At 37.5% G+C, this 25927-nt stretch overlaps 1 protein-coding gene across 1 annotated transcript in view; it reads left to right on the top strand.

Moving 5' to 3' along the window:
• LOC127574632 (nucleolar protein 4-like) overlaps positions 1 to 25927 on the top strand; it is a 252208-nt gene that overhangs the window by 206994 nt on the left and 19287 nt on the right. Inside the window, 2 exon segments of the mRNA XM_052023795.1 lie at positions 5449 to 5628; positions 17820 to 18011. Coding sequence (XP_051879755.1) covers positions 5449 to 5628; positions 17820 to 18011 — 372 coding nt within the window.

Below are 25927 nucleotides of genomic sequence, written 5' to 3'. Positions count from 1 at the left end.
CAGTGGATAGCCACTTCAATTCCACATCCCACTCTCATGCTGACATGTCTATTCACGGCCCCCTCTACTGCCACAATGAGGCCAGATGCAGGTTGGTACAACAATGCCTAATATTCCACCTTGGTAGTCTCCAACCTGACGGCCTCAACATTGATTCTCTAACTTCCGGTAACCCTTCCCCTCTTCCCCCCCACCTTTATTTATCCTTTGTTTTCCCTCATTCCCTTGGCCCCCTCAGCCCTTCTCTTTCCCCTCCCCCACCCTCATGACCTGCCCATCTATTCCCCACCTCCTTCCTTTTATTCCATTGTCTACTGTCCTCTCCTACTGGATTCCTTCTTCTTCAGCCCTTTGCCTCTTCCACCTATCACCTCTCAGCTTTTTCCCATCACTCCCTTTCATCCTCCCTCCCCTGCCCACCTACCTCCCCCCTCTCACCTGGACTCACCTTTCACCTGCAAGCTTGTGCTCCTCCCCCTCCTCCTACCTTTTTATTCTGCCCTCTTCCTTTCCAGTCCTGTTGAAGGGTCTCGACCCAAAATGTCAACTGTTTATTTCCCTCCATAGATGCTGCCTGACCTGCTGAGTTCCTCCAGTATTTTATGTGTGTTGCTCCAGATTCTAGCATCTATAGAATCTCTTGTCTTGTCTATGCATTAGCACATCAGATGCTTCAAAAGCCCAGATAGTTATGTAGACAAAGGTCTTCCCTGCTCTAAAACCCTTTCGATGTTACTATTAGGAAAATAGCTAATAATTAAAAGATTCTATGGCTTGAAATTAAAACAAATAAATCACCATTAGAGTATTTGAATGACCTTTCAGCTTTAAGTCAAACTGCTTCATGTTTGATTTACATTAATAATAAGGACCTATTATCCAAAAAAATTTGAAGGAGCAGGTGGGTAGTTATAAGGTGAATGTTAAAAGGGTAGTTTGATTAGAGTGATCATTTTGGCATCAAAATTTCAAAAGTACAGGGAGGCAATATTTAGTTCGATTTTGCAGTTTACCAGGAATGAATTGCCTGTGCTTCCTTCTGATCTCTGTGGCAAGTATACACTATTTTGAATCCACCATTGTCAACCTACTGCTTAACACTGGCCCAGATCTTAAAGGTGAGATCCTATGCAGTGTGGCCTTTGGTGGCATAATGTCGTAAGATAGGGGTAGGGCTAGAAGAAGCCCTTCCTCCAAAGCAGCTGAAGAATATTTTGACAGGGGGTAGCCAGAGCTTACCAAGTCACATCAAAATTATTCAAAGTCATTTAAAAATGATATTAAAAATGTAAAATAAGTCTGAAATACTGAAAGCAGTTTAAAAACATTCAAGTAAAGTTAATTATTTTAAAACAAATTGTAACTCAGCTCACACTTACCTGGGTCCTTTGCAGCCATTCCTCTTCATCAGCTGATTGTTTAGTATTGCTATTAAAAAATGCCAGCAAGATCATGAATTTAGTGGCACTTAGGTGAAGAAATGCAAATCTGCCCATCTTTCCCAGCAAGTTCTAGCCCAATGTTCCTGGTATGGTTTCTGACAGTGGGAATGCATATCAGGACTTTGTGCTCCATAGTCAGTGTACTTTTTCATCCATTAATCTCTGCACCAGGAAATCATAGAGAAAGTGTGCACCTCTGTGATTAAGTTTATAATATGTTACATTTTTGAAATTCTGCTCTCAAGTGGCGATCCAGAAAATCTTTAACTTTTACTTTTCTTTATCTAGCATGTTCTCATATGTTTTATGTATAGCATTGTATTTATTATAACAAAAGAAGTTCAACAAAAATGATAATGTTGGGGCAATCAGTGTAATGTGTATTAGCAAAATAAAGTGAAATAACTGAACCAAATTACTTAGGACAGCTGAACAAAATCAGATACTCTGAGTTGTGCTGATCATTTATTCAAAGCTAAATTTATAGTAACAAAACTGGAATTATTTTGTTAATAGAGAACAAAATTACTGTCAACAAAAAAGGTCTGTTTAATGCAGATAAACATGGTATTTGATGAAACAAAAAAAAGTGACATAATTTGCATTTGAAGTAACACTCTGATCCAGAGATATAAATATGAAATGTGTTTCTAATTTAACTTGTTGACATTTTATCTTTGTGCCATTCTCACTTAAGGGTAGAAGCTATAATATAATTGCCCTTGTATTAAATGTTTGGAATCAAACTTTATTTATTTTTCAAACCAAGTATTGCTTTGCCAGTCCACATTTATTTTGTGATAGATTGGGCAGGATTGGAGAGTTGCATGGTCCCTGCAATTTTCCAGTTAGCCATAATCCCAGCAGGAATCTGAGGAAAGTTAACAAATGGAGACTAGGTATAAAGAATTTTATTTGCCTGCTATTTGCAATTTTAATCTTGCTCTTCCACTGTCAATTGCAAAACAAATAAGCAATGCCCCGGTTACTGGAAGTTTCAGCCATGTAGCAATTTTACCAGAAAAAATTTCCAGTTGAAGAGAATCTTATCCAAACAATATTCAGACCTGGGATCTGGTCCATTTTTTAAATAAGATTTTGGTGCTTTTTGCATTTTCTACACAGTAAACTGAACAACTTTCTGTGAAGAATTTTGACTTGGACTAGATTCAACACTTCATTACATCACTTCAGCATCATCCTCCACCCCATTCACCTGCTTGAGCCAGGTCAACTGTCTGTTGTCAGTTTCGGGTCAGGTTGGGCATCATAATAATTATGACCTTGGGCTCAGATTGGATGTGGATTAGTTGTAGTCAGGTTGGGTTTGGATTGTTCTTCATTTTATTTTAGAGTAGACCTCTAAAATCCTTGCTCCTCATAGCTGGAAATCATATTGTAAACTTATGTTTTTTCATCAACACTAACTATTCCACATTGTCCTACAGGTCTTAAGCAGCTTTTCATCACTAAGCACAGTAGTTTCTTTAAACTTTTTTTTATCACATTATGCCTGTTGTTGTCAGAAGAATGCATTGTGCTAATTTGGTTTGGTGTAACAGGTTGCAGATTATATAGCTGCAATCTGTCAGAATTGACTAGCCTAGATTTCCCTTGGTGGTGCCTATTCCCTGAACTCACTGCTCATGCTTCCCATTTCTGCAAACTTCCCCAGATCCTGAAGGTAAGTTATGCTGGCTCTGGCTACCCCCTAGAGTCAAGCAATGAGGCTCTGAGTAGTAGCAGCATCTCCAGTGACATAACTGAAGCATTTGGGCAGACCAGAACCAGCTTTCCCCTTGGCATTCCTCTTTAAGTCCCCAACACCTGACAAAATCTTACCCCCAGATTAGCTGTCAAAGTTTTCAATATTTCTGTGTAGCTCTGACCTCCTAAGCCAATTAAAATCATGAAAGAAATAATTTTAAAATATTAAATGTAAAATACATAACCACATAAAACCATAAATAATTAAAAATAATGTAATTTACCCTAATCTTCCCTGTCTACTCTATAGCCCTGCAATCGTCATTTAAAATAATGGGCCTGTGGATCCAGCACCAGGTCTATCCTGGCACAGGACCTGAGAGCAAATTCCCCAATGTAAATGCCAGGGATTCTCTGCAAACTCCTGTTCCACCGTTGACTGCATGGAATGTCCAGCTGAGGAGTGGAGCCAGGAAATCTCAGGCTGACTCAGTTGGTAAGTTCAGGACTTCTGTGTCTGAGTGGGAATCCTGAAACTTATTGGCACTTAAACTGAGACATGCCAGTAGCTCACACATAGAACCACCTGTGAAACCAATCTGGGTCACTGAAGTTACTACCATAATGGTACATAGAAAGGAGTATTCTTGGAGTGATGGAGGTCCTTCCAGCAATTGCAACAACTACATCCTTTGTTCACTGGTGATATCAGGTAGCAAGATTTCAACAGCAGCTCAGAAAGGTTGAATAGTTGCTTTTCCTCCACGTGCATCCCCTCTTGTGGAACCCTGTTCACACCTTAATTTGATATATTTCTTTAAAACTACATTCTTTAATAGAGATAATAGTCTTTTTGGATTATTCAATAATATGGGAAAGCAGTACGTTACCATGCACATCCTTCGTTAATTCTTTTAAGTGATAAAGGTCACAGGTTTGGGTGATGCTGTTGAAGAAGCCTTAAAAAGACACTGCAAGTGCATCTTGTAAATAGTATGCTGCTGTTACAATATGTCCTTAATGGAGGAAGTGAATGATTACTGTGGTAGATTATTTTGTTATGAGCAATTTAGCATTTTGAGAGTTGTTCCAGCTGCACCCTTTCAGGTAAGTGGAGAGTATACCATCATACTCCTTACAAGTACCTGGTAGATGGTGGACAGGCTTTGAGGGAGTCTGGAGGTGAACCACTCATCACAGAATTCCAGGCTGTGACCTGCTATAGTGGCCATGGTACTTGCATTGTTTCTAGTCAATGGTGAATTGTAGGATATTTTAGGTGGAGTTTTGTGTGATGCTTTTATTATTGAATTTCAAAGAGAAATGGTTGCACAGTCTTGATAGAAATGGCTGTGTGGTACAAGTGAAATTTGCCAATTCTCAGCCAAGTCTCGAAGATGCCTGCATCTTCAGCATCTGAGGAAATGCAAATGCAACAATGGACTTTACACTCATCTTGTAATTTTATAATGGAGGGAAGGCCATTGATGAAGCAGCTCAAGATGTTAGGCCTTGAAAGCTACCATGGGGAAATCCAGTGGTGATGTTCTAGTGTTCACCATCTTCCTTTGTCATGATTCCAGTTGCTGGAGAGTTTTAGCTGATCCACATCGGCTTCTGTTTCGCTAGGCCTTCTTGGTATCATGCTGATGTCAAGGGCAGCCACTCTCACCAACCTTATGGAATTCTGCTCCGTTTTCTAAATTTGGCTGAAAGTTACAATGAGGTCTGAGGCTGAATGGTCTTGGCAAAATCCAAACCGAGCATTAATGAACAGTTTAGTGATGAGTAAAAGTCTTTTGATAGTTCTTTCATCACTAGCTCATAATTAAGAGCAGGATGATTCATGACTTCACAGACATCTAAAGTTGCTGAAGGTAACAAATATTGGTATCCTAATTTTGAATATTTCTGTTAATCAAACAATGGAGAGATCCTGCTTAAAATTCCCATCCTATAAAATTCAAATTGGATGTATTATTGAAAGGCAAGTACATTTTAGGCTGAATTTTGTGGTTCAGATTGCCAGATTTTGGATCACTGGATAGGATATCCCTGTTCAATGTAAAGTGAAACATTTAATATATAAAAGGTTATTTCTCTGTTATGACATTTTTGAAGTTAAACAGATTGACTTAGTGTGTTTAAAGTTGTGTTCCAGCTTGATTCTGTTATGTAAATATAAGAGGATGTTCATTTTTCTTTAGGTATCAAATTATTTTTAATTTTTTTTTTAAAATTCAATCATTTAGTAAGGTAGGCTAATTCTGTTCCATGTCTCTTTTTATCCCTGATTCAGTCACCTGCACACAGCTATTCCAGTTACGAGTCACTTAGAAATGAAAGCGTGGGAGGTGGTCCTGAAGATTTGACTGTGAGTAGAATTATTGAAGATGATGATGATCAAGATGACCATGATGATGTTGAGAAGATTATTGAATCAGATGGAGCAGAATCTGAACGCCTAAAAGCTTTTAATGTAAGTAACAACAGGGTTTTCCAGTATACAGTATGTCAGGATATTGTGTACCTTTGTACAACAGTGAAAGTAAATATGTCAACTTTTTTCCTAAGGGATAGGTCATTTGTTATATCTAAGTAATATTTTTCTCATTTTCAGTGGAGTCATAGGAATTACGGGACAGAAGGAGGTCACTTTATTCACTGCATATGAATGAATACTGAAATTATTTAAATCCCACTTCCAAATCCTACCCCATACTTTTTTATACTTCCTCTTCAAACACTTTTTTTCAGATGTATACTGCATCAATATTTTCTTGTGGTACAACATCCCATATACTAATGATCTTCCCTGTGAAAACAATTCCTTAACATTCCCTGTTGTACTACCATTAATATTCAGTATATACACCCAATGATTAACTAGTGGAAATAAACTTTGCCCATTTACCCTCACAAAAACTTTTAACATTAGGAACCTTGCAGAGGCTTTTACAGTTAATTTCCTCTGTTCCATTGAAAGCAGTTTAAGCCTTTCTTTGTAACTATATTATCTTCTTCCTGGTATAATCTTAGTGAATTTTCATTATGTACCTTCCATGGTATTAATATCCTTTTAATGAAGGCATGCATATAAAATCAAAGAACATTCCTAATTATGGATAAACGAACACTTTATACACATGGAATGTAATTTCTTTGCTTTAGCATTCAGTGATACAGTGTATATAATCCAGGACTCTAATTACAACATTTTGTTTTGTGTTTTTTTTACTTGTAATCACATCTTTAATACAAAGTTATGATAAGTATACACAATGCAAGTTCATAAAAGTACCCTTATATTTAACTTGTGCAGTATCAGAAATGATTCAATTATATTATTGTGCAGTGATCTCTGCATATATCTGTAAAAGTAGTAAAACACAGAAATGTGTTGAAATTTTATTCAGATCAGTAAAGGTGGCATGTTTCTGTCTGTTTGCTCCTTCATCAGTAGACAAGAAAAGAATGGGAAATGGAGAGTATACCGATGGTTAAGGCAATGTAACAGGATTGATCAAATTATAAACTGTCATGTGAAACACAAGTAGATTCCAAACCTAGTGAACCTGCAGCAGCTACGAACACAATCTCAAACTCTTGATTTTGGAATAATCACTGGACAATTTACACAATAACTTTTAATAGTTATCTTGTGAATAACAGTAGACAAATACTTGCATTTTTATTGCAACTGTTTGTCACATTGCAAGAAGTGGTATTATACTACCCCATTAATATATGTTGAAATCTTGTCCATTGCATAACACCATAAGAGAACTATCTACAATTTCCATTCATGGATTGAGATTCCAAGGCAACGTATTCATATTTTTGCAATAAATCATTAACAGAATACAAGATACTGCTAAGAAGAAGAATCTTAGGGCTTCTTCAGTTCTGCTCACCTCTGTTCAACTTTAAATGCCACTCCTAATACCAAAGTCTTCTTTCTCTACTCCCCTTTTCAAACTCCTTCCTCTTCCTTATTGCCACCATTCATTTTCTTTCCCATTCCTCTCTCTCTTCCTTCTGTTTCCATCTCCACCAACCCTCTCAACTCCATCTCTTTTCCCCACCGTCTGTATGTCTTCAGATCCTTCTTCCTCCATCCCTTGCCTTGTTCTCTACCCACTTTCTTTCTTTTCTTTCTTTTTTTCTCCTTCTGTTGGTTTCGCTTCACAAAACAAGCAGTGAAGATTTACACATTTTGTAGAAGTTTTTTTTGTTGGGGGAATGGGGTGAAGGAGCATGACAGTCTGGGCTTGGTGGACACACAAAATAATGTGACCAATAGGGGGGCCTTGTGTAATGGGTGGGTTAGGCACAGAAGAAAATTACTTCATGGAATCAGTGGAGGTTCAAATGATTTGCTCATTGGTGGGGACGGGTAATTATTTGAATTAGAAACAACTAACTCATTAGTTAAGGAAGTGTTTGAGTAAACATTAGTCACTAGACTTTTTATGAGCTACATTTTTATGAAGCAGATGAATGACTTGGAATTAATACAGTATTCAAAACAAAATCATGGAAACTTAAGGCACAGAACAAGAGAGTTTGGTCATTGTATCCATACGGGGCCAAAAAAAGAACTATTTAGACTAAATGCATTTATTAGTTATTGGCCAATGGTCCTATGGACTATAGCATACAGGTACTCATCCAAGTGAAGTGGTCTTCTGCCTCCACTAAACTACGAGACAATGAGTTTCAGACTAATAGCATTCTTTGGATGAATTTTGTTTCCCCAAACCCCCACTAAAGTAGCTTGATATGGTGATGGACACCAGGACGCAACAGTAATAGAAAATAAAATGCACGAATGTTAGAAAGCACTAAAGTAGGAAGTGCACAGTATTAGCTGGGAGCAGACTAAGGGAGACTATGAAAAAGACAAAGGCAAGTTTACTATGTATCCCTACAAATACACAAAGTGTGGTGAATAAATTTGGTAAGCTGCAGACACAAAAAAGCATTGTGGGAGTATGAAGTAGTGCAATAAACAATAATGGCTCAAAAAATGGAAAGATGATTGTGAAGAGAAAAATAAGGTCAGCAAAGAGAGAATATGAAAGCAGAATAGCAAGTAAAACAAATGGAAATCCCCAAGTCCTTAAGCGGCATGTTAATAGCAAGTGTGTAGTAAGAGGTGGGGTAGACTAGATCAGAGACCAAGAAGATGATGTCTATGAAGATCTGGAGGATTTGGTTAGAATATTTATCCCTACAGAGAGAAGGGGTGGAAGGCTGTTATTCTGGCTGGAGGTCTGTGACCAGTGGTGTTCCATAATGATTGGTGCTGTTTGTGATATACATCAATGATTTGGATGAAAATGTAGATGTGTGGATTAGCAAGTTTGTGGATAACTCCAAGATTGGTGGAGTTGTGGAGAGTGTAAAGGACTATCAAAGAATACAGCGGGATATAGCTCAGTTACAGATATGGGCAGAGAAGTGGTAGATGGAGTTTAATCTGGGCAAGTGTGAGGTGTTGCCCTTTAGGAGGTCAAATGAAAGGAGAAAGTATACAGTTTATGGTAGGCCTTTTAATAGTATTGAAGTACAGAGGGATCTTGGGGTCCAAGTCCATAGTTCACTGACTGGCTACGCAAGTGGATAAGGTGGTAAGGAAGGCATATGGCGTGCTTGCCTTCATTGGGGGGTGTTGAGTACAAAAGGAAGTCACACTGCAGCTATATAACACTTTAGTCAGACCACACTTGGAGTATTGTGTGCAGTTCTGGTCGCCCCATTTTAGGAAGGATGTGGAGACTGTGGAAGGGGTGCAGAAGAGGTTTACTAGGATGCTGCATGGATTAGACGGTATGAGCTATAAGGTTGGACAAACTTGGGTTGTTCTCCCTAGAGTGTTGGAGGCTAAGGGGAGACATGATAGAGATTTTTTAAATTATGAGAGGCATAGATAGGGTAGACAGTCAGAATCATTTCCCCAAGGTAGAAATGTCAAATATCAGGAGACATGCTTTTAAGGTTAGAGGGGGGAAGGTTAGAGGGGGGAAGTTTAAAGGCAACATGAGGGACAGGTTTTTTTTAAATGCAGAGAGTGGAAAGTGTCTGGAATGGATTACCAGGGGAAGTAGTGGAAGCAGGCAGTTTGGGGAAGTTTAAGAGGCTTTTAGACAAACACATAAATATGAAAGGGATGGAAGGATATAGATGATAAACAGGAAGAGGTCATTTAGTATAAATTGGCATTAAGATCGACACAACATCATGGACTGAATAGTTTGTCCAGTGCTGTACTGTTATATGATCTATGTAATATTTAGAGTACTGTGTATCCAGCTTTTACCAAGGAAGAAGATATTGCCAAAATCTTAATCCAAGAAAAGGTAACGGAGGTAAGAGAGAAGGTTATGGGACTGTCATCTTGATAGATTTTCAGAAGGAGATTGACAGACTTCCATAAAGGCTGGTTAGAAAGATTAGCAAAACCGAGGCCTGTGGCAGCATTGATCAGAAGTAATGCGAGTTACAGAAAACAGAGTATCGTGGAAAATGGTCATTTGAAAGAAAGGAGGATGATAGACTGGGATGTTTCTTAAAAAAAAACTTTCTGGTCACATTCTGCAAAACTGGCTATGCCCACAAATTGAGTATTGATTTAATCACCATTCCCATTCCACTAAATGCCACCAATTGTGGTCTTTCCGGGAGGCTCTTAAATTTTTTTTGACGGGGGGAGATTATATACATATACAGTTGTCTATGATCATGAGATGGATCAGAAAAGGGACATGATTAGCAGAAATGATTAGCCGAATTGAGGCCTAGGAGTGAGATTACACCCCTTCTTCTGACTCAGAAGAGTTTTAAAAAAAACACTAAAAATGCTATTTTTTTGGAGCTAACACTTGCCACCTTTCTGATGGTAGGTTTCCTGATCTCTGTGAAATGGGTTGCAGCTGCAGTAAAATTTAAAACAGGCTTTCCATTATATAGTAGGAGCCAGTAAAAAAAAATTCTTAATGAGTGTTTCACTTCTTCAAAATGGGACATTTGTATGCCTTGCTGCCCTCGCAAAAATAGCATGTATGCATCATGTTGGGTTTTGTTAATATCAAGGCCACCATGGACTCTAGGTTATTATTGCTACTGCTTCATTACCAGTCACCTGAATGTCATTATAATTGCCTTTTTACCTGTTATTTGCTCTGTTAGATCCATCCTGCTACTATCCACATGCCTTTATACCCTTGTACTCTGCCAGGAATGTATCATAGTCTGGATGGTGATGTGTACTTCTGGTGGGTGGAATTGGTTTTATTAGCTTTCTTCATCTTTATTCTCATTTGATTGAAAATTCTCTAATAACATATTGATCAAGCAATGGATTAGCATAATGCCACAAATATTTTACAGTTCAGGCACATCTGTAGAGACAGAAACAATCTTAAGTTTTAGGTTGATGACCTTGTATCTTTCAGTATCCACAGTATTTTGGCTTTATATTAGTGGAAATTATATGTTAGCTGCAGGAAAAAGTACAGCCCATTATGTGCATTATTATACGAGAACACTGTGATCCATACTTAAGATACCAATGCTGGACTCGACATCTCTTCTCTGCCAGTTCCCCATAACCCTCAATTCCTCGGCCTTTCAAATACTGGACTAGAGGGCCTGAATTATAGGGAGAGGTTGGCCATTCTGTATTTTTATTCCTTGGAGCGTAGGAGAATGAGGGGTGACCTCACCGAAGTTTATAAGATCATGAGGGGTATGGATAAGGTGGGCGGTCACAGACTTTTCCCCAGGGTTGGGGAGACCATGACCAGAGGGCACAGACACAAGATAAAGAGGGGAGAGAGGTAACTTCTTCACACAGGGGGTAGTGAGGACCTGGAATGAGCTGCCAGAGGAAGTAGTTGAAGAGGGTACAAATGCAACATTTAAGAGGCATTTGGATAGGTAAATGGAGGGAAGGGGAGGCATTTGGATAGGGGTATATGGATGGGAGGGACTTGGAGGGTTGTGGGCCGAACGCAGGGAACTGGGACTAGCAGGGAGGATGCTGTGGTCGGCATGGACCAGTTGGGCCGAAGGGCCTGTTTGACTCTATGATATCATTTGCACCCATCAGTACCAATCTGACTTGTTGGTATGGGAGAAAAATATAGGTAATTTATTAGCATGTTTTCTCTCCTGTAACTTTGCCAAACTCTCATCCTGTAGCTCAACTGCTGTTGCTGAACTCTTCCATATCTTAGTCACTTCTAGACATGACTATTCCAATGTCATCTTGTCAATCTCCCATAAATTGTCACATTCACCAATCCCCCCTTTGCCTGGTGAGATACATCAGCTCCTGTCCTGAATGCCTTAGTTTTAAAATTCTTATCTTTTCAAGTTTTTCCTGTCTCCTTGAATAATTTGCAACCCTCCCTCCAATCTTGCCAGATTTCTGGAATACTTCAATTCTGGAATCCCCAATTTTAATTGTTGCACTACTCCCAGCTGTGCCTTTGGTTGCCTGGCTCCCTAAGCCCCAGCCTATCTAAAGTGTCTTCCCATTTTAAAAATTACTTCCTTGACAAAGTTTTGCTCAACTCTTGTAATCAACTAAATTTGACACTAGGCTGAGGAAGTTGAGTTACAAGCATGTAACTGCATTAAATACATTAGATAAATGCAAGTTGTTGTTGATGGCCTTAATACTCAACCCCATTCTTCTTGCATGTTAGCAATATATGAGTGATAAGTAATGCATCATGCATGCCAATGCAGTCAAAGGGGGACACTACGTTTTGGGGGAACTTGTACCTCTGATTTCCTGTTTATAGATAATTTCAATGTAGCTCATATTCAGCAGCATGTTAAATACAAAATATGGATTAATGTTTGTTGAGACTGGACATATGGCTTTAAACCATGTAAATAAGAATCCAAGGCTTTAATATCAGCCTTATCAAATCACCCAGGTTACATGCTAAATTGGATCACTGTTCAAAGGCATGCTTGAATTTTTCACTGTCTCTTCTTTTGCTAAATATTTGCACATACTTGTGATTTTTTTTGCTCTAATGACAATTTTCTTATTAATAAAACTTCACTGTGTTAGAAATAGAGGCTGATTTATTAATGCAGAAAACTTATCTTGCCCAAGCTGTTCCGCTACTTTTATTAGTCATTGCTTCTAACACCATGGATCCCATTGACTATGAATTATTAACAATCCTTAAGACAGTTCATTATAAATATTATAGCTGACATTTGTAAAACATATAATAATGAATAGCTTTGTTTACATTTTTCTTGCTTTTAAAATACATTTTATTTAGAACACAATCATTGATGGGTATTTGCTTTATTTAAATTGTTGTATATATTATTTAACTGGAAGGTTTATTTGCAGTTTAACAGTTTCCAATCAATGAATGAGGATTGTAAAACATATTTTATTTCAGAGAATCATAGGGATTACAATACAGAAGGAAGTCATTCTGCCTATCATGCCTATGCTAGCTAAAAATGGAGTTCTTGGAATATTCCTACTTCCCAGCTCTCAGTCAGTAGTTTTCTAGTTTATGGCTCAACAAGTACCCTTACAGATTCCTGTTAAATTATATTGGAACTCATGTTAAATGATCTGGAACTCATTATATATCTCCACTGTTCTTGGGGATCTTTTTTCCTTTGATCAATTGACTTAGATCTACATCAGCTAGTTTCCTAAACCTCATAACTTAAATCTATATCAATCTGTAGTGTGATAACCAGAATTGTACATAGCTGTAGCCTGATGTTTTCTGTATAGTTCTGGAATGATCCTACTTTTTATATGCCATGCCTTGACTCTTTATTTTGCTTATTGCCTTTTTAACCATGTTTTCTATCTGTCTGTGATGTTCAGGAGACATACACTTTGAAATCCCTTGATTCTCTACACTTGTCAGTATCTTTCCATTTATCATGTATTCCCTTTCCCTCTTTGCCCTCCTCACTATCAACCACTATCAATTTTGGCATCTTTAGTAAATTTCATAATTGTGATCCTGAGAACTGCACTGCAGATAGCCCTCTAGTTGTTAAAACATCTTTTGCTTTATCCTACTTGCCAGTTTTGTTTTAAAAAACAGCTTGCCATTTTATTTGGCTTCTACCTTCATGATCAATTTACCAGGTGGGACTTTGTCAGATGCTCTACCTTCATTGTTCCTTGTTTCAGTCAACATTATAAGACACAACATTCCTTAACAAGGCCATGGTGACTGTCTTTGATTAACCTGTGTCTCTATCAATACTGATTTATGCTGTCCTTCAGCACAGTGTCTGATAATTTCCCATCACCAGCATTACGCTGTCTGGCTTGTATTCATTCAGTCTATCTCTTTTTCCCTTTGTAATTAATAGTACATTAACAGTCTTTGTGCCCTCCAGCACCATGCCCATGGCCATCAATGGTTGGGAAGTGAACCTACACAGTTTCCTAAACAAATACCGAAAATGTTGGAAACATTCAGCAGGTCAGGTGGCTTCTGTGGAAAGAGAAACCATGTTTCAGGTCGAAGACCCTTCAGAACAGGGAAAGTGAGAAAACAAGTTAGTCTTAAGTTGCAGAGAGGAGGGAGAGGGATGGATAGGAGGAAGGGACTATCTCTCATAGGGTGAGGCCATGGTTGCTGAGCTAATTCTGATGATTATGGAGCCATCTGGTTGATAAACTATGAGGACAGTTAGAGAGTAAAAAAATACAAGTAGGGTGACTTGCAAGGCTTTGAAATGCAGGTTAGAGCTGTTGTTGAACTGGAAACTAAAAGGAGAATGCTGCAAATGTACAGCACATGAGGCAGTATCTGTAGAGAGAGAAGAAACAAGTTAATATTACAGGTGGCTAGCCTTGCAGCAGAACTGGCCAGCTCCATCACAGACAGAATAAGTAAGTTACCTGAGATTGTTGAATTTGGTATTGAGACTTGGAGATTCCAATGTAGCTGGACAGAAGGTGAGCTGCTCTTTTAAAGCTTGCATTAGATCTTGTTGTAACAGTACAGGAGGTCACAGACAGATAAGTCAGAGTGGAGGTGGGAGGGAGAAATAACATGACAGATGTCAAATGGAATTGCAGGGTTGCCCCGTTGAATGAACAGAGGTGCTTTCCCAAGCTGTCATCCAATTTGCATTTGGTTTTATTTTTGCGCATCAGATGCAATTCACTAGATTGCAAGAAGTGCAAGTGAATTGCTTTTCCTGCTCATTTCTGCTGTAGAGTTATCCATCTATAATATTAAGTCAGTTTTTCTCTTTCTGCAGACAATGCCTGATTTGCTGGGCATTTTATCAAACATTAGTGATTTATCCACTTAAAAATGTGAGAGCCTTTAATTGGTTCTCTCTCTTTCTCTCTCTCTATTTATAATTTTCAGTATTTTGCATTCTTTCTCCTGAATGTCACTATCTATTTCATCATTCTCTGTTGTGAAGACACACACAATATACTTATTTAGTTAGAACAATTCACATATTTTTTGTCTCAAAACACAAGCTATTGTTTATGTCATTAGTAGATATACTCTTTCCTTTGGTATCCTCTCTCCCATCACATATTTGTAAAATATTTCAGATGTTTTCTGCCATTATTTGTTGCTTCTTCCTTGGTTTTCTTACTTCTCTGGGCTTTCTGCTGTGTTGAGCCCTCTGTATTTGTTACAAACTTCGCTTTGCATTATCCTTTCCTGGATGTTTCTTGACACTCATGGGACTCTAGATCTGGAGATCCCATTTTTGTTTTACTATGAATCTATTCAGTCTGAAGCCCTGCATATTGTCCTCAAAATCTGATGCTTATTTAGCTTCATGAAGCTATTCCCAGCCCTCTTAAATTGTATCTCAGCCTGGTAAAACTGTCATATATCAATTTAATTTTTTGTTATTTCTGGATTGTCTGCCCTTTTCTGTAACAATGTTAAATTTAACTGAAGCATGATCACTGCCTCCAAAATTGTCCTCTATTGCTATGCTTTCTACTTGCCCAGGTTTATTCCCTAAGCATTAGTCTGGACACACTTCCACTGGAGTGTCCTGGGCTTGCTATTGATCTAAAGAATTCTCTTCAATGCATTACAATAATTCTGCGTTGTTGTATATCGTTTACTCTGTTATTATCCCAGTTATTGTTAGGGTGCTTGAAATTTCCTTCTATTACTATTTTGTTATTTTACCCCAAGTCTATCATCATTTCTATCCAATATCCTCTCAACCTCCTTTGTTACAAGGAGAACCCCACTTTCTCCAATCTAACCTTATTGCTGAAGTTTCTCATCCTTGGAACCATTGTGGTAAATCTTTTCTACACCCTCTGTAGGAATGTCATATTCTTCCAAAAGAGTGGTGATTAGAATTAGCTATATTACTCCAGTTGTGGCCTATCTAGTGTTTTACAAATGTAGACCTCCTTTACATTTGTCCTCATATTTTCACTAATCATTCTGTCAGCTGACCTACCATCTTCAAAGATTTGTCACTTCTTCTGACCATTAGGGGCATACAAATAGACTCTCAACAATATGATTGCCTTTTTGCCCCACAGTTGAAGCCCATATGGAGTCATTTGTTAACCTTTCTGGCATTTTATCACTCCCATAACTGTAATTGCTTTTTACCAATCTTGTACACCTTTTTATTTGCCCCTCTTCCATGCCACCTAAAAACCCTATTACCAGGAATATTAAGCTGTCATTCCTAAGCCATCCTTGAGCACTATTTCAACAATGGCCACGATTTATCTGTCTTTTCAATTCATCACCTTTACTTCCTCGATACTTTACATTAAAGCACACCTGTTTGTCTGTTTCCTTTTTTTCCCCAGTTTTTGTTTACTCTGCCTTTCAAATTCATTGCACTTCCTTCCAAACTCAATTAACAAATCCCCATCTTCCCAATTTTGCCTTTCTTCTGTCCAAAACTTTCTGATATAGGTCCTGGTCCTGTTGAGATCCAACCCATTTGGTTTGTATGGATCCTACCTCCCCCAAGGCTGGTCCAATGCCCCCAAGAACCTAAACCCCTTCCTCCTGCATCAGTCACACACTTATTTGCATTATCCTCTATTTCTGTACCCACTAGTGCTTGATACCAGTGAGTATATTCAGGGATTCCTATCTTTGAGATTATGTCTTCAGCTGCTTATAGTCTAGCAACAGGACCTCCTCCTACTTTCCATTTACATCATTGTTACCAATAGGGGCCACAACCTCTGATGCACCCACCCCCACCACCAGACTCCTCACCTTTCTGTGGGTCCTCAAGTGATACCGTTGATTTTGGCAGACTTAGATGAGAAAGCCTTTGGAGAGAATATGTACATAGGGTGTCCTGCATCATGGCCTAGTCTTCCTCTCTGCAAGTTGGTCACCCATTCTCTCTCTTCCCATCGATGATCACCTCTAGGGGTGATCGTCTCCAGATGTTCTGTAATCACATCAGCTGCCGCTCAGGAGGAAAAATCTGGATCTTGAGCTCTTGCACAGGTGATGCTTCCTGTGAAATACATCTTGGATTTCCCATGTGGCACTGAATGTGCATTCAGTAGGACTGAGAAGTTGTACCATACCTCTATTTATTGAAATATGAACTCACAACTCAATTACCAAGAATAAAATGTTTATTTTTTTTGTTAAATGTGGCAGCCAATAGCAATTTTTTTGAAAATAATGTTTTAACATTACCCTCATAGATCAAAAAGCATAATCTAAAAACTATGCATGCTATGGACATATTAAATGATATTTCCTTTTATTTCCAGTTATATCTAAAGTGAAAGTTATTGTTCATGCAGAACTTTACAAGCAAGTTATTTAGATGTACAGAAATGTATATTATGTCATATCAAAAATGTGTTAATGTATTATGAATGTAGAATATTGTTGATAATAAACTTGAATAATTTATTATAATGTTTGTACATAAACTTAAAGGCTTATATGTTTATAAACTTATGCTTGAAATAAGATAGAGGTTTGAGTGGAATTTCAGGAAGTAAATCAGCAAATGCTGGTTAATACCATTAATCAGTACCCATTAACTTCTTTATTGATTACAGTAGTTGCAGCCAAAATATTCTGATTAGTTATTGAACAATTAGCTCCAGAAATGAGTTGCATGGGGTTGGGGGTGTGGGATGGGGGAGCGCAGGTGATGACGTATTTACCTACATTGTTATATGATTGCAATATCATAGAGTGCCGTTAATGACCAAATTATGCATTTTTTAAAGATGTGGTGCCATATATTTGTAAAGTTCAAAATTCATTGTGCTGTTGGACAGTCTGATATTTATTCCTTTATAGTACACAGAACTCTGAGTTATTTAAGAATAATCCCTTGTTTCAACTAACTGGATTGTATTTGATGTTTTTTTTTGAATCCTTATATGTTAAAATAGTTCTGCCTGGGGACAGTTGCAGATTTAAACGCTTATTCATTGAACTCGCACCCCAGTGAGAAGCCTCGCAAGAAAAAAATACAAATTGGAAATTCAGTGCTAGAGTAGCACCCCATCCATACCAGTCTTCTATCATGTGGGGTTGCCCACTGGTTGTGCAGGGTCATTGAATTTATCCTATGGTGTCCACTCAGAAAAGAACCAAATAGAGCAGCCGTCCAATGCATTCTTTTCCTCTGTCTTCCTCTTGCCAACAGATGTTTGTGAGGCTGTTTGTAGATGAAAACTTGGACCGAATGGTCCCCATTTCTAAGCAGCCTAAAGAAAAGATCCAGGCAATAATTGAATCATGCAGCCGGCAATTCCCTGAATATCAGGAGCGTGCCCGGAAGCGTATACGTACTTACCTCAAGTCCTGCAGGCGGATGAAAAAGAATGGTTTTGAGACGGTGAGTCGTACTGTCCAAATACAACCCATTCCCAGTCTGCATCCAGTTCCTGTGCATAAACTCATCACAAGATTTTTTTCCCCCTACCCCTCCCACTCCCAACCATTCTGATGATTATTTTTTAAATGTTATTTTTGGTAACATCAGTTCAGAGACCTTTCCCTTTCATCTAAATCATATTTACTTTGCCTCACTGGTGTCTGGGAGAATATTTTTTATGAATGTTATTAGTTCAAAGGCTGATGGTTGAAGTGCCTCATAAAATATTATGAACAATATTCTGTTTCTGATGTACTTAACAACAAACTTTGCTCCATATTTATCTTTTGACGTATTGAACACAATCATTTATAGTATGTGTGATTGTTCTTTGTCCTCATTCTGATTAATACATGACAGGTAACTAATTTCTTGTACATAATTTAGCAGAAATACCAATCAAAGGTCTGATGGAGGTTGGGAGGTGTGTAGAATATGCAGCATAGAAACAGGGCATTTGGCCCAATTAGTCCTAAGATCTGAAGTATGTTGGCATCTTACAAGAGTTCCTGTGGTTGTTTGGTACCACTTGAAAACACATGTTATGGTAATCCAAATCTCCATAACTGAAATAATATTGATAACTGAAATAATATTGATAACAGAGATTGAGAATTTGAACAGGCCAGAACTGCTATATTTCCTTTCTTCCCCACCCCCCCCCCCCCCAGGAAAAGAAAGAAAGAATTCACATTAATATTTTTCTCAAGGCCAGCAATCTAACTTTCTAGTAAATGCTAAATAATGTGGCACTTTCAATAGATTTTAGTGTGGGTTGTGTTGTATCATATAAATGAGAATGTTTCACAGAGCTTTCCGTTCCACTTCTAAGAACAAAGTTGTGGTAATAGAATTATACAACTTAAACAACCATGCTGTTGAAAAGAATCAAATCTATTTTATTAGCTCAATTAAAATCAGTTGTTTCAGAAGAATGTTCATTTGAACAGACTTCTGCTTTCTTTAAAAACAAAGTTTTTACTTGAAAAATGTTTGATCACAAAATTAATTTATTCTAGAAAAACAGCAGAACGTACTGCTAGATCAGTTTTTAAAGCTGCTTTAAAATTTCATTTCCTCGTGTGTATTGGTGCATTTGGGAGCTTAAGGTGTAGAGCTTTAAGGAGAGTAAGAATCCAAAATATTTCTCAACCTCACCAACATTATCTGTTAGTTATTGTTGTACGAGTTCTTTTGATGTGCTGTTAGACAGTGCCATTTTTATACAGTTTTTTTCTGTAGATGTCCTAACTTCCAATTTTTTCATTTAATATCCTTGTGAATTAGGTTAACATTGTAAAACTGCAGGAACTGTACAATTCTGGTAGCATCTGCTTTTCTACAGTGATTTCATAAGCTTGGTTGCTTGCTGACTCTCTTTGTAGATTGTGTAATGATTAGATTCTCTAGAAGTTGCAGAGCTTATTTGAAGTCATATTAGCATAAGGAATAAAAAGGAAGTCTTGTAACATTGTTAGGAATATCTGGAAGAGCCCCCGGAACAGCAGGATCATAGAACTCGTGTTGATTCATTAGAGAATTTGTCATCTGTTGAAATCAGAAGACATCACTGACATGGGTATAGGGCAATGGATGTAAAGGTATACAAAGTGAAAGAAACAAGGGAGACTTGGGTAAGAAGTTGTCTAAAAGATTGAGAAAGACATGCTACTAATTGACCAATGATCAGTCAAAAGGCTTGGATAAATTTGATGAAAAATAGTTAACAACTAGGAAACAATAACAATAAATCTAATGATAGGAAGAAAACTGAAAAAGCATAAAAAAATTAAATACATAAACAAACTAATGAACATATGTTTCTCCACGTTTTCCTCAGTTTTCTTCAATGGAGGATTGTTGTTATGTTGTTATCCTTGAGCCATTTTCCACATTCTCTGGCTATTCTAATCTCAATGCCCACCACAAAATGCATCAGTTGCTACACATTATGCCATAAACCTCACCAGAACTGGACCAGAGTTAGTGGTGTACATATAGCTGGAATATATAGGTTAAAGACTTTATTATCTCTTTCATTAACTTGGTGTTTCTGTTCTTATCAACAAACCACAGAATAAAATGAATCTTATATTTACAGCATGGAGTGATGGCAGAATAAATGCATCATGAAAAATTGGTATGATGAAGATATGGACCAAATTCCTTAGTTCAAATCCTCCATTGTGCTGCCTTGAATACTTTGGAAAGCCAGCCTACAGTTCATTAATAGATCAAGCAGGCAATGGACGTATTGCTTGGAAGGTCAAACCAATATGTTTCTGCATGTGTGCCAGAGTATAGAAAGCCTATTCCCTTTGGCTTTTCAGATACTTGCAATCCTATCCAGGATCCAAGGTGGAATAAATGGAATCTGTATATGCCTTCATATTATCACACCAAAGCAATACAATTTATGAGCTAGCAGTAATATTAAATATCATGGATGTTATTATATCCACTGGTATCTTGTAAAATATCCTCATCGTTAATCAGTCTATCATTTGAGAACCAGTTGAAGGACTTGGTTAGCATTGGACCTTTGGACCTCATATGACACATGAGACACCACTGGAGCATTATTGGAGAACAATATTACATTGAAGCTAATACTTCTACAAGAATAATCATTGAGAATACCTTTGTGAAGTGTGAAGTTGAAGCTGAAGGTCTAACATTAGACCACTGCTTGTGCACATGGAAATTTCACCTCCAGGATGATGAATATCGATTCATCATATTTCATACATCTTATAATACACTGACATATTTGGCATACAACATATTCAGCATATTCAGTTTTCTTCCTTAAACAGTTTAGCAACTGCTTATAGTTACATGATCATGATTGTGTGAAGACTGAAAAGATACAGATAGCATGATTGTTGTTAAAAAATATTTCATGAGATTATCCGAACAATCAGGGTAACAATTCAAAATACCCTTTAGAGCTAATCTCAAAAAACAGTAGCTTATAAAGGCTGATGAGAAGTAGCATCTTGCAACATGAACCTTTATGAATGCCCATTTCTTCTGCATATACATTCATTCTGAATGGGGGGGGGGGGGTGGGGGTAAAAAATCTATTTTGGGGTTGTGAATTGCCTATATTCTGTTGCTGTTTACACAAGAAAAACTTGGTTGTTCTGATCTTAGTTACATATCTAAATTATTCCTTTCTGTTTTTCTTTCCATTTGTGGCACATTGGTTTCTGAAGTCTGAGCAGCATGTTCAATAATTTGTAACTGACGTTGTTCTATACAAGCAGCTGACTAAGGGTCCCAAAGATCAAGATCTGTGTGAATGGCAGAATAGGTGTGAATTTTGGCTCAAGAATTTTTCTTCCCAAGTTTTCCTTGCCTCTTTTATACACAATAAAACTGGGGTCAGATGCACAAGGTTTGAGCAGGCATATAACGTCACTCTGCAGATGAAGATAGTATGTAATGCAGAGTATACACCACCAGGGAAGAGCATGTCCAGCATTGTGATGAATCTTAAATGGGATAAAAAGGAATTAAATTACAAAAATGCGTATTTTTGGCAGGTCAGTCATCTGCAGACCTTATGCAGCAAGAAGGTACTACACTAATATTCATGTTAGTTCTTTCCACTCCTGAGTCATGCACCTACATGAGCTCTAACTCAAAACCATTCAGCATACATTTAGCAAATGCCTACAACTCAAGGAAATGGGCCTGGCATAAGGGACAAAAGTACCCCGCCGCACTTTCAGAAGGAGAGTCACAATTGTGTAAAACATTGTAACTCCTAATAGGAGAATGCCCTTGGGAACCATTGACAATACAGCCAGTTTGAATCTTATCTCTCATATACAGAGCTTCAGAATAGGTACACCAAAAGATAACAGGTAAATTGGAATGAAAATTTACAAAAAAAGGCGTCGTCAATAGCAGATTACCAACTACGTAGAACATGATTCTTCTGCATGTAAACGTATAAAAAAAACTTGAACATCAAGAAGCAATGTCATTAAACATTACACTTGATTAATTTTAATTTTTGTTCACCACCTTTTGTTGGAATTGGTGCTCTTTAAACTGTGTGATGTTGAACACACAACATTAATTCAAAAACTGGGCTTAATACAGTTGAGCTTTGATGTATTATTGGGTCAACCTATAGATGGTTAAACATTAAAGAGTGAGTTTGTAACAAACAAATTGACTGCTCATTAACATACTATTAGCAAACTGTACCTCCACTATAATATTTTCAGCACCATTGCTTTTCAAGTTCACTGTCTTTCTTTACACCAGGACATATGTATAAAAATCCTAGTGTTTGAACTTTAAGAATTTGTGTTATGATCTGAAAACTACAAAACCTGCAACCATTTGATCCTGTCTTTATTAACAACATATGTTTGTTTAACTTTTTAATCTTTCTTTCACAAGATGCAATCCTGTTTATGGTGCAGTGGCTAAAGGATAAACAGGAATCTGATGCAAAAGGGGCCATTAATTGGCTTTCTAAAGTTTCAACATCATTAACTTATGTTGTACCTCTTAATGTACTTTAATCCAAATGTTCTTTGAGTTCTTGAACACATTTCATCCTTACAGAGATATTAGAGCAGATTATCGATATCTTTATCAAAAAAGTATGGTTTTAAGGAGCACCTTAAATTGTGAAAAAAAGGTGGAAAGATACAGTATGAAGGATGGAGTTCCAAAACTTTGAGTCATGTCAGCTGAAAGTACTGCTGTAAACAATGAAATAATTAAATTTAGGGAGGATTAAAAGTCTAGCATTGGAGAAGCACAAATATATTGGACAGTTATAGGTCTGGAGGAGATTATAGAGTTAAGGAAAGTGCTTTCTAAAAACAATGATGAACATTTTAAAGCTACGTTCTTTAACAGAGTCTCAATGTCAATAAACTAGTCTGGGGAATGTAAGTGACCTGAATTTGAACTTGGTGTACAAGTCCATAGATCCATAAAAGTTGCAGCTAAATTAGATGAGGCAGTGAAGAAGCATACAGGATGCATCATCATTAGCTGGGGCATAGAAAGTAAGAGCATGGAGATCATGGTACAACCTTATAAAACTTTTGTTAGGTCACAGCTGGAGTATTGTGTCACCACATTATAGGAAGGACATGATTACTCTGGAGATGGTGCAGAGGAGTTTCACCAGGATGTTGCCTGGGATGAAACATTTTAGTTATGAGGAGAGACTAGATAGGCTGGGTTTTCCTTGGAGCTAAGGGGAGAACTGATAGCAGTATACAAAATTATGAGGAGCATAGATGGGATAAATAGTCGGAAACATTTACCTATAGCACTGGTGTCTGTAACCAAAGGGCGTAGGTTTAGGGTAAAGATTAAGTAGTTCAGACTGGATCCAAGGAAGAACATTTTCACCTCAAGGGTGATTGGACTCTGGAATGCACTGCCCAAGTGGATGATGGAAGCATGTACACTTATATCATTTAAGTAGTATTGGAAAAGCACTGGGTTCAACAGAAAAGGCTGTGGACCAAGTGCTGATATATAGGATTAGTATAGACGGGTATTTGATAGTGAGCATGGACATGTTGGACTGAAGGGCCCATTTCTATGCTGTATTTTGGAATATGACATTTTGGAATTGGTAGCAAGGGTTGTTCCCCCCTCCCCCCCCCAGGGGTGCTGTGACAGCTTTGAAAGAGAAGCAAGGCAGTTCCTGACTAGAGATTGTAAACAATATCAGCTGTTTAGGTTGCCAGGGAAGGTAGTTGGATGGTTACAGTTAGATGGGTCAAGGGAGCAGGAGGCAAACTTCATGAATAATATTTGAGAGGGGGAATAAGGGTAGGAAGGAAAGCAGGGCAAATGTCAATTCATATATTTTCTCAATTATTAAACTTCTTAGGACCTGCATTTCTATAGGTACATTTGTAAACCTATTCATCAGAGAACTCTGGTGCTAAACTGCTGATAATTTCAGAGAATTCTAAATATTCTTCAGTTAATTATGGATGTAAATTTATAAAATAATTTCCAGATAACATGGAAGGATTCATAAAGAGAGGAATTGTTCTGCTTATTAGCCTCATTGCTAAGTTGAAAGGTTGCACGTTTCTGGAACTGGATGACATCATGTGCCTTGTATCCTGTTTCCTTATTCTCAGTACATGAAGGCAACAGTATGGATTGTAACCAAATCCTATTGGTCCTGGTAATCTAACTCTATCAGGCAGCTGGAATGATGAGCATAAGCTTCGACTAGTGTAAAGTTCATCCCATATTGATTAAAACGTTAAGTTAGATGATTATTAGGAAGCACTGCTAAGAATAAAAAAATCCTCTTTCCACATATAAACAAAGATATTGTATTTTTTCCCTAATTGTAACAGCCAAAACAGTGGTCATTAAAATGGTGTTGTAAACAATTTTTACACCATTGTATAAATTGTATAAAAGAGATGACACATTGGGCATGTTTCAAATTGATGCAGTGATATATATAAGAAAATCCCTGATATACCCCGAGTAACTGAAAGCAGCAATGAAAGCAGATTGTAGTGCAATCTCCTCATTAAATGTACCACTGTATTGCTAATAGCCATAGTGAACTTGATTCCACCTGTGCGTTAACTTAATGCACCAAGAAAATCTTTTATGATTTCCATTGGGCCACTTCTTAGAGAATGACAAAGTTTTTCAGCCCTGCATGTCTTGTTCTCATGAAGCTCACAGATGTGTAATGTCTGTTTGCATATCCAGCTGATGTTAATTATTCTTTCCTTATTGATGGATGTAATAAACTTCACAAACCTTTCTTTCTCATCTGTATATGTGGTTTTCATTGCTTTGGAATTCCTCTGAATGCCTCTGCTGCCTTTTTCAACACCAAGGCTCACTCATATTGTTGTATCGATGAAATAAATTTTGCTCTGTCAATTTTGTCTGTGGGTGGATTCCAGTGCTGGATATTCCATATGATTTATACAAGTGCATTTTCTGAAAATAAACCAAATAGATAGCATCAACTAACTCACTGCTCAAGAAAACCACAACTCAATGCATACTTACTTAAAAGTGTGCACAGAGCTCCACTTACTGGCATAACAATGCTAGTGACATTTTTAATGGTAGCAAAGGATGAACTATTCTGATATTTCTTATCAATAAAAATTCAAAAGGAGTTACAGAAAATTACTTGGGAGCTTTTCAGTGTTTGCAGCAACTTGTATGAAGCCAAAAAGTGGGTGGGTGGCTTTCTCAGGTACTCCACTGCTTCACACAAGTCAATTTGAACAATAGTTTCAAACTGTTATGCTATAGTGTTTACTTTGGTGCAAAGTGTAAATAGTGTTGGATCAATACAAAGTACGCAGCAGTGTTGTCTCTAATGTTTGATATAAGTGGAAAACCAAAGGTGATTAATGGCATTAATCACCAAAGACATTAATGTTTCTTTATTTTATATACGCATCTTTGTATGCACTATTTTGTTTGCTAATGCCATTTCACTTTAGATATTGTAATGTAACTATTCCTAGAAAAACTCAAATTTAGTCATACTTGGAGATGCATCTTATTTGGTACTGGTTCTGTCTGCAACACTAGGTCAAGTTCCCTTCTCTAAGGGTATTAGCTTCTTCTGTTTCAAGCATTTTTAACCTTGTGCTAGTTAAACATTTGCTTTTTTCATGTATTTGATATATTTTTTCCATTTCAAATCCAGTTTTGTTTTTATGGAAGATTGTTTGCAGCTGTCAGTAACCTTTAGTATATCTCTGGGAGTTTGGGGAGTTACTCATGCTCATTTCGGTGCCTGTCCCTAACTCGATGTGCCTCCTATTCCAAGCATGTGAGCTTTGGTTTTTTTACATGTCTGTGATATTTGGCAATTTGAGATTTCT

This window comes from Pristis pectinata, chromosome 9, assembly GCF_009764475.1.
Source record: "Pristis pectinata isolate sPriPec2 chromosome 9, sPriPec2.1.pri, whole genome shotgun sequence".
NCBI lineage: Eukaryota > Metazoa > Chordata > Chondrichthyes > Rhinopristiformes > Pristidae > Pristis > Pristis pectinata.
This window is presented reverse-complemented; position numbering and strand designations above follow the sequence as displayed.